Source organism: Galeopterus variegatus, unplaced genomic scaffold, assembly GCF_000696425.1.
Source record: "Galeopterus variegatus unplaced genomic scaffold, G_variegatus-3.0.2 Scaffold1310, whole genome shotgun sequence".
Lineage (NCBI taxonomy): Eukaryota > Metazoa > Chordata > Mammalia > Dermoptera > Cynocephalidae > Galeopterus > Galeopterus variegatus.
This window is the reverse complement of record NW_007727421.1, coordinates 510,648-520,083: the sequence shown is the minus strand read 5'-3', so window position 1 is coordinate 520,083 and position 9,436 is coordinate 510,648. Positions and strand designations below refer to the sequence as shown.

The 9,436-nt window shown below is 52.4% G+C and overlaps 1 protein-coding gene across 1 annotated transcript in view; it reads left to right on the top strand.

Annotated features, from left to right (window-relative positions):
- Window positions 1-9,436, top strand: part of FGD3 (FYVE, RhoGEF and PH domain containing 3) — a 41,834-nt gene that overhangs the window by 12,998 nt on the left and 19,400 nt on the right. Inside the window, 5 exon segments of the mRNA XM_008576205.1 lie at window positions 1,190-1,279; window positions 1,985-2,121; window positions 3,768-3,924; window positions 7,516-7,654; window positions 8,285-8,343. Of these exon segments, the coding sequence (XP_008574427.1) occupies window positions 1,190-1,279; window positions 1,985-2,121; window positions 3,768-3,924; window positions 7,516-7,654; window positions 8,285-8,343 (582 nt within the window).

Below are 9,436 nucleotides of genomic sequence, written 5' to 3'. Positions count from 1 at the left end.
GGAAGTTTCCTTCCAGTTGTGGCATGCTATGCTGTATAGGGGGAGGAGCACAAAGGGGAACTGCTGTGGTCTGAGTGTGTCCCACAAAATCTATATGTTGAAACTTAATAGTATTAAGAGATGAGGCCTTTAGGAAATGATTAAGTCATGAGTGCATAGCCCTCATGGATGGTATTAAGGCTCTTAAAAAAGGGGGGGGAGGCAGTACATGGATTCCTTTTCTTCTCTTCTGCCATGAGGGAATGGTTCCTTCTTTTCTGGTCTTCTTCCATGTGAGAACACAGTGTTTGTCCACCCTTTGCCCTTTCATCCCTTCTATCATATGAAGTCACAGCATTCAAGGCACCATCTTGGAAGCAGAGACTTGGCCTTCACCAGACACTGAACCTGGTGGTGCCTTGATCTTAGACTTCCAGCCTCCAAACTGTGAGAAATAAATCAATGTTACTTATAAATTACCCAGTCTCGAGTTTTGTTATAGCAGCACAAACAGGCAAGCGTGTCAAACACTATCAATTTTCCCACGCCTTTCTCTGGAATCCCTTCTTGGTTTTATAATGGCTTGGGTGCTGTAGCTTCTCAACTGAATTCTCACAGAGGTGTCCTGGTCCATATATGCCTCCAAACTGTGAGAAATAAATCAATGTTACTTATAAATTACCCAGTCTCGAGTTTTGTTGTAGCAGCACAAACAGGCAAGCGTGTCAAACACTATCAATTTTCCCACGCCTTTCTCTGGAATCCCTTCTTGGTTTTATAATGGCTCGGGTGCTGTAGCTTCTCAACTGAATTCTCACAGAGGTGTCCTGGTCCATATATTGTTATTAACTCCGTGTCTCTGTGAGGGAGGAAGCACCTGTAGTTTCTTAGTCCACCATCTTGCTGATGTCACTCTGCAATATATTTTGATGTGGGCACTGCAGCTGCTCTGCAGTCAAAGCTCTGGAGATGGTGGAGTCATTTCTGCACTGCAGTGGATTTTTGGAGATTGGCAGAAACTCTAGTGCTTTTCCCAGAAACCTCCCTAGAGATACCATCTATGAGAGCTGAACACCACCTCCCAGTCAAGTGGCTCCCTCCTGCCCCTGGTGGCCCCTGATCATCCTAGCGCACAGCAGATAGCCCTTGCTAGATGCTGCCTCCCCAAGATTCATCTTCTCTAAGTGAGCTGCTCACCCTCTCTCCACAGTGCTCCGACCCACAGAAGCTGCTCCATATTGCCCAGGAGCTCCTGCACACTGAGGAGACCTATGTGAGGCGGCTGCACCTGCTGGACCAGGTAGCCCACATGGCCCAGGGCCTGCCTTTGTTCACTTCCAGAATTTCAGTGGGCAATTTCAGAGTCTCCCTATTTCTTAGCATTGGTTGAGCATAGGGTTGGAGTACAAATGACTTAAATACTAAAACTCAGACAAAGTTAATTCTGGTCTAGAAACATTTTTTGCTTTCAGTGCTTTTGGCTCTGGAAAAAAAGGTTTGTCCAGTCAACTTTTAGATACTTCTTTTTGGCAATTGCATTATTGGAGCATGCAAGTGGCTTCTGCATAAACAGTTGGGACAGTGAGTGCCACTCATACCTGTCTACATGGCAACATGGGGCTGGTGAGCACAGGAAATAAAGTGCCAGTGGAAACCAGAGTTTTGATCGAACATGTTGCTTCTGTTTGTATCTTGCAAGCCAGAGAAGACAATATGGACCTTCCATTTCCCATGAAAGGTGGCTGAGGAAAGATGTCCTGCCCCTGTCCTCAAGGAACTGTTCCTCCCTCACCCACAATCCTCAGCCATAAGTAATCTTGCACTTAGAACAGGAGGTTGTGTGAACCAGTTTGATAAAAAGGAGGGACAAGGACTCTGAAGTTCATTAGGAAAAGACACGGTGGAAGCAGCCCCTCCCGAGTGCCCAGACCTGTGGCAGATGCCAGATTAGAACTGTTTGTGGTGAACAACACTCAGTGGTTGTTGTGGGCCTCTCTGTGCCCAGGTTTTCTGCACCAGGCTGATGGAAGCAGGGATCCCTGCAGAAGTCACCACAGGCATCTTCTCTAACATCTCCTCCATCCACCGTTTCCACGGGCAGTTCCTGCTGCCTGAGCTGCAGACGCGGATCACAGAGGAGTGGTGAGTAGCATTCATGGCCACGTGGGGCGCCTCGGGTGGCCGCTAACTCTGGGGCTCACATGCCTGAAAGCCAGGCAGGCACTCGGTGGGCTCTCAGGTGGCTGGGGAGCCTCCTTTCTCTGCCTAGTCCTTGGTCACATCCCGACCCCACCCCTTCCTGGCTGGGGACCTTGACTGGCCACTTAATGTCTCCATGCCTTCATTTCTGAGGAAGCAGATGACGTAGAACTGAGGGATTTTAACACCACACCCAGGGCTCTGTGGGATTTAAGCGAAGCAGCAAACAGTGAATCAGTAGTGTTCGGTCGTTTTATTTTCCCTCCTAACATAGAATCCACCTTTGCTTTAAAAAATGAGACTTTCTTCCCCTCAACAGTGGACGCCAGATCCTCTCCTGCCGTCCTTGTGGTCTGTCCTGTCCCTCTGCCGCTTCTGTACCTTGTTAGCAGAGAGACAGCTTGGCTGCAAGTCACAATCAGGAAACCATCACAGGCGTGGCGCCCGGGCTCTCCCGTTCCCTGCATTCCGTGTCCCCCTCCATTCTTGTGCTCCACTGCAGCTTTGTATCAGGGCCTCTGCTGTCTGCCCCCTTCACAGGCCCGGCTTCCCTGCCACAGCAGGAGCCTGGCCCTTAGTGTCCCACAAACCCATTCTCCAGGCTTCAGTCCCAGAGACCACAGGGCCAGGGAGCTTGACTGGGGAAGTCTTTTTATCTGTGGCCCAGGGAGGGGCTGGGTCGATTCGTACATCTTTAGAAAGACATGGTCCAGCTGCAGAGCATGTGGGATTTAAGCGAAGTCCCCAAGGTGATCAGCACTGTGTCCCCAAGGTGGTCAGGGCTACATGTGACCTTCTGGCTGACAAGTCCACGCCTGGTAGAGACGGGTTTTCTCCTTCAAGGCACTACAGTCTGTTAATCCACAAACACACATGTGGCCTCCTCGGCGCCTTTTATAAAAGTGGCACAGGAGTCCAGTGACTCACCCACCCTGCCCAGTTGGTGAGCCTTTAAATTAAATCCACATGTGCACTTTGGTAGCAATGCTCAGTGATGGCTTTGTCTGTGGCTTTTCTCTCTTTTTTTGCTTATTTACTTGAGACAAATCTCCAACAGTTCTAAGGTCAAAGACGATCAATGTATTTTTCTGCTTCTTGAAACTCGTCTGCACATCCCTGTCCGAAGCAGCAGTTGGGTTTTATTGTCAGTCCTGCAAAGTGCTCGTTTCCCTGTGACTTCGCCAGCATTGGATACAAGCTTCATTTTTCATCTTTGCTCTTTTGAAAGGACCACAGTGGTATTTCACTGATCCTCTGTAATAACTGTGGCCCATCGTTTGAGCGTTTCTACGACTGCGAATGCCTCCTGTGTTGGGGGCACTGGTTCTAAACCTGCACCATTGAAGTCTTTTATAGGCATCGTTTCATTTAATCTCTTAGTAACACACTCTTCTAACCCAAATGTAAAGGGCAGGAAACGAAGGCCCAGAGGGTGACTGATTTTCACACCATCACACAGAGCTGGAAGTCAGGCCGCTGCCCTCTGCCGCCATCCTGTAGGCCCCTGGTGAAGTTCATGTCCACTCACCTCAGTGCTCCCTCCTGCTCCCCCCGGGCCATTTCTCTGATGATCTCATGCCCCCACAAAGGGACACGAACCCCCGGCTTGGGGACATCCTGCAGAAGCTGGCCCCATTCCTGAAGATGTACGGCGAGTACGTCAAGAACTTCGACAGGGCCGTAGGGCTGGTGAGCACGTGGACTGGGCGCTCGCTGCTGTTTAAAGACGTCGTCCACAGCATCCAGGTAGGGAAGGCTGCAGGCGCGCAGCACAAGCGTCCTCCAGGGGCACGGGGCCGAGTGTGGATTTTTTAAAAAACATGTATGTTTTTTTTACTCCAAAAAGTAGTATATGGAACACAGCAAAAATTAGTAAAATTATGGAATGTGTTCAGATGCTCTATTGATGCTTTGATCCTTACAGTGACTCCCGGGGCCAAGTCATCATTTGCATTTCATGGATGGGAAAATCGTGGTTCCACAAGCCGTGCAGTTGACAGCATCATGGATTGTCACTTACAGAACCTGGATTCAAAGGGGTCTCTGGCTCCACAGTGTCCCTCAATAGCCAGGGCAGGCATTTAAAAAGTGCAGTACTGATCTTTCCTCTCTCTGTTTCTGCAGACAGCCTGTCCCTAGTCCTCGCTGTTCTTTCCCTGGTGCTGTTGGCCTTTTCTTATCGTAGGTTTATATAGGTTAAGAACTTCAACCATCTTCTGTCATAATGTCACAAGTATTTTTCCCATTGACCTTTTATTTTTTAAGTTTATGATGTTGTTTGCCATACAGAATTTGGGGTTTTTTAAGAGCTGTGTTCAACAATTCTTTTTAAAAGGTGAAATTTTTTAAAAAGGCTTTAAAATAATGCTTATGAATGCATTTCCAAGATTATATAAAGTATGTTTTTTCCTTAACTTTATGGCTTCATTTAAAAAATTTTAAAAGCTACTCCAGAATAGTTTCCAGATGGCTTGTGGTAAGCATCCAGTTTTATAGTCAGCTGCTTGTCCCAACGCAACTAGTGACCCCACGTGTGTGCACACGCACGTTCACACACCCGCACATGCTCACGCACTCTCCTGCCCTGCCCCCTTACCCTGGAGGGCTTCTGGAGCCTGGGCACTCTCTGTGCTGGGGGTATAGAGGCTGGGCCTGGATTTGGGGCCACCCCTTATAACTTTCTGCATTTTCCTGAGACCTTACCGATTGTCACCAGGTCACCCATGGTTTCCTAGTGCCAAAGTCTTAGGTCCCCCGAGTCCTTAAATTGTCTTCGACTCAGTATCAGCATCAGGTCTCAGAGAGGAGAGTCAAGTCCTCACACCGAGTCCTTTCTTCTCCCCTTTTGCCTGCCCATGTCCTCGCCCCGCTGTGTGCGTCTCAGGCCTTCACGGCTGGCCCCATCCCAGCTGTCCCCACAGAACAGTAGCCTCCCACCTCCCCAAGCAGCACCTTTGCTCACCCTGCAGATCCCTCCCTGGGCGTGGTGAAACGGGTTCTTGCCGGGCACAGTCTGCTGTCCCTCATCCACACCTGAAAGACCAGGTTCTTGGGTCTGGTATGCCCTTAGGTGACTAGACATTTTCAGGATTGGGATGACAGACGATGTCCACAGCAGCCACACCAGTGCTGTTGTCCCAGGCGGCGTCTGCCTGGGGATACTCACGGGCAGTGTTGGCCTGTGGTCAAAGCCCAGCGACTGGCCAGGGTGTCCCCCACACCCTGGGCAGACCTCGGGTGCTGGGCTGGGCAGCTGTGGGGAGGGGTCTACACCCCAGACTCAGCACACTTCAGCCATTCTCCACAGGCAACTTCACCCCCAGGGGCCCTGGGCGGTGTCTGCAGACGTTAGTGCTGCCGACGTTAATGCATGGAGCCCAGGGATGCCACCACACACCCTGCAGCACACAGGATGGCCCCACGACAGAGAATGCTCTGACCCAAACGTCCCTAGTGCCGAGGCTGAGAAGCCCCTGCATGGACAAAACAGATCACATGACAGTCAAGGCTCTCGTGGCTTTTGAAGGTTTGCTTTGTTCAATCCAAATTTTATTTTAATTCTTTAAATTTTATTTTGAGGGCCGGCCCGGTGGCACACTGGAGAGTGCGCCGCTTGGGAGTGCAGCAGCGCTCCCGCTGAGGGTTCGGATCCCATGTGGAGACCGGTTCCCGCTCACTGGCTGAGCGCGGTGCGGGCGCAACACCGAGGGTTGCGATCCCGTTGCCAGTCCCCGGTACGGGTGCGACACCAAGGGTTGCGATCCCGTTACCGGTCAGTAAAAAAGACAAAAAGGAAAAAAAAATTTATTTTGAAATAATTTCAAAGGTTTACAGGAAAGTTGCAAATAATGACAAATTGTTACAAACTGTTAACATTTTGTCTTGTTTTCTTTGCCATTCTCTCTAAACACATTCATATGATTATGATTTTTGAGCCTTTTGAGACTAAGCTGCAGACGCAGCAGCCCTTTCTCACTAAATGTGAACTCCCCTGGAGCCCGTGGCACAGCGACCAAAGTCAGGGAATTCTGTGTACTGTCTGCTCCACGGCACCCACTCAGACGTTGCCAGGTGTCCCCATAATATTCTTTTCTCTCTTTTCTTCTTGGTCATGACCCAACCCAGGACCACACGTTGCGTTCATTATCACGTTGTCTCCTTCCGTCTAGAAGAGGCCTCTGTCCTTGTCCTCCTGGGTGGTACAGGCCAGTTACTTGTAGACCGTCTCTCGGTTTGGTTCTGCCGGCTGTTCGTTCATGATTCAGTTCAGGCCGTGCCTTTGTGGAAATTTCACCGGAGTAAGGCTGTGTTCTCACCGCGTCCTGCCTGGTGGCACTCAGTTTCCATTTGTCCCATTTCTGGGGATGCTCACTTGATGAAAGATGTGTCTGTCAGGCCTGTCCACAGTGAAGTTAGGCTTTTGTCCCCTGTTATTAAGTGTCTTGTAGGAAGATACTTTGAGATTATGTAAATATGCTGTTCCTCATCACCTCTTGACGATTCTTGCCTAAAACAGTTGTTTATATGAAGGTTGCAAGCGAGGGCTTTTCCACCCCTGTTGTATCCAAGGCATTTTTGAGCTCATCTGAACCGGAGGCCATTCTCTTCTGGGCCCCAAGCCGGATGAGGGTGGCTGAGGCCGTCGAGTTGCTGGCAGGTGGGTGGGGAAGCAGGTGGACAGTACGTCAGAGGCAGCGGGCCCTCTGGGCCAAGACACTCTGCCAAGTGAGCATTGCTGGGGGAGAAGACAAGGAGGCACTGGCAGGAGGAGCCGAGCGGGGAGCACAGAGGTGACAGGGTGACACCTGTGGGGACACACGTACCTGGGGCTCGGTTAGGGGTAGAACAGGGACTGTGCTTCAGAGAGAGGCAGAGAGGTGTGGGGGAATTGGGGGCAGTACTGGGCCGGGGTGGAGCAGCATGGGCTGGGTCTCAGCACCCCACCTGCCCACCCAAACGTTCACTCCTGTGCTCACGATGAGACGAATCTGCAGAAGGAATCTCAGAGCAGCTTCAGGCCCACAGGTGAATGCCAGTGGGGAAAGGTCCCCCTTGAGGGGAAGAGTCAGTTTTGTCTGGGCATTAATTTTCTCCAGTGAGGGTGTGGATGAAAGAGTGAGCTCGGGCCTAGAGCAGCTCTCCCAGGGTTCCGATCTTTGCTCCATCATTCAGCCTCTCTGAGACTCAGTTTCCCCAGCTGGTCTGTACCAGCTGTGTCCAGAAGGGCAGTCAGCTCTGGGCAGGCTCCTGGGGCTGTGGTGGCCAGAAGCAAGGGATGGGGCCAGAATTCCACACTGACTCCTCGGCCTGACCCTTGCTGTCCCCTGTCCCCCACAGAAGCAAGAGGTGTGCGGGAACCTGACGCTGCAGCATCACATGCTGGAACCCGTGCAGAGGGTCCCCCGATATGAGCTGCTGCTCAGGGACTATCTGAAGAGGCTCCCGGGGGATGCCCCAGATCGGAAGGATGCAGAGAGTGAGCTGGGGTGGCCACAAGGCCAAGGGGTCCTGGGAGGGAGAAGGGAAACCTGCCGAGAACCCTGGGGGAGGCGGGAAGGGAGAGGCAGAGACACACAGAGACAAAGATACAGATAGAGACGAAGACAGAGGAGAAAGAGACGGACAGAGAGAGAGAGCCCCCTGAACAGCTCAGGAAGTGACTTAGTGTCTTTGAGGGCAGAGAAGAGTCTCCCGTGCTCAAAGTGTGACAGTGGATGTCAGTGCTGGGGAAGGCACTGCTACACACAGGCCCTGTCCAGGAATGGGCCTCATGGGGCTGGCTGGGGCCACTCCTGGTCCAAGGGCAGTGACAGTATGTCGGGCAGGCATCAGAGGGCAGGGGTCTGTGCAGGAAAGTGGGGGGCCCCCACCTGCTGTTGGCTCCAGCAGGCCCCCAGCGGACAGAGTGTGTCTACAGGGCCATGGGTTGTACCCTCTACACCTGGGCCAGGCCCATGGAGCAGCCCAGGCTCCTGCGGGAAAGGTCAAGAGAAGGATAGAACCTGCCACTGGAAGCAGCTGCCCCGGAGCTGCAGAGTCAGCCTCTTGGGGCGAGAACACGCAGCCCCACCACGAGGCCCCACGCTGACTCTCTGTCCTCCTGCAGGGTCTCTGGAGCTCATCTCCACAGCCGCCAACCACTCCAACGCTGCCATTCGGAAAATGGTGAGTGTGGGTGTCCCTCCAGGAGGGGACTGGCAAGGTGGTACAGGGAGGGTGAGGGCGGGTGAACCCTGTCAGCCAGCACCTTCACTGCTCTGTTCCCAGGTGGTCAAGGGCTCCTCCTGTGACTAGGCACACGCCTGCCCCTTACTATACTGTGATCCTTGGTGAATTGGTTAGCACTCTGTGCCTTAGTTTCCCCATCTGTAAAATGGGGACACTGACAGAACCTGTTTCATTGGGCTGTTGTGAGGATTAAAAGAATCACTCTACATAAAGTGCTCAGGACAAGACCTGGCATAAGTACGAGTTCTCAGTGTTGTCATTCATTCATTCATTCATTCATTCGCTCATTCACTTGAGCTGCATTAGTCTCTTTCATGGGCTGGCTCTGTGCATGCCCAGCCCCTAGTGCACACCCAGCCCCTTTAGTATATACCAGGTGCATACCCAGCCCCTCTAGTACACACCCAACCCCCCTAGTGCATGCCAGGTACATGCCCAGCTCCCCTAGTACACACCAGGTACACACCTAGTCCCCCCAGTGCATGCCAGGGCACACCCAGCTCCCCTGGGGAACACTGGGTGCACACCCAGCCCGTCTAGTCCATACCAGGTGCGTATCTAGTACACACCAGATCCCTTTGCTGGAGGGCAGAGGCACGTCCAGTCCCACTGTGCATACACCAGGCATCTGCCCATTTCCTCTAGTTCCCACTAGGCCCTCGGCCCTGCCCCAGTCCTCCCCTCCACAGTCTGCTGCCAGCTCCTCTAGTGCCACCTACACCCTGCGTTGTGTCATGTGGTTCACTTGTCCCACTCTGCATCTGCACCAGAGACAGAAGGGGCAGCCAACGTGGCCTGTTTCCAGGGTGTGCAGGCTGAGACTACTCAAGTCCAAGGACAGGGTTGCTGGGGCTCCCAGGTCCGGGCTCAGACCATGTTGCTGTTGTCGAGGTCCCTGTGGGCTCCACTCTGCCTTCTACTATGTTGGCTTCTGTCTCAGAGCTAGGGCCATAAGCTTGCAATGCTGTCCCACCACACCTTGGGGTGTTGATTGGCCACGTGACCACCCAATCAGTCACCAGAGCCAGGC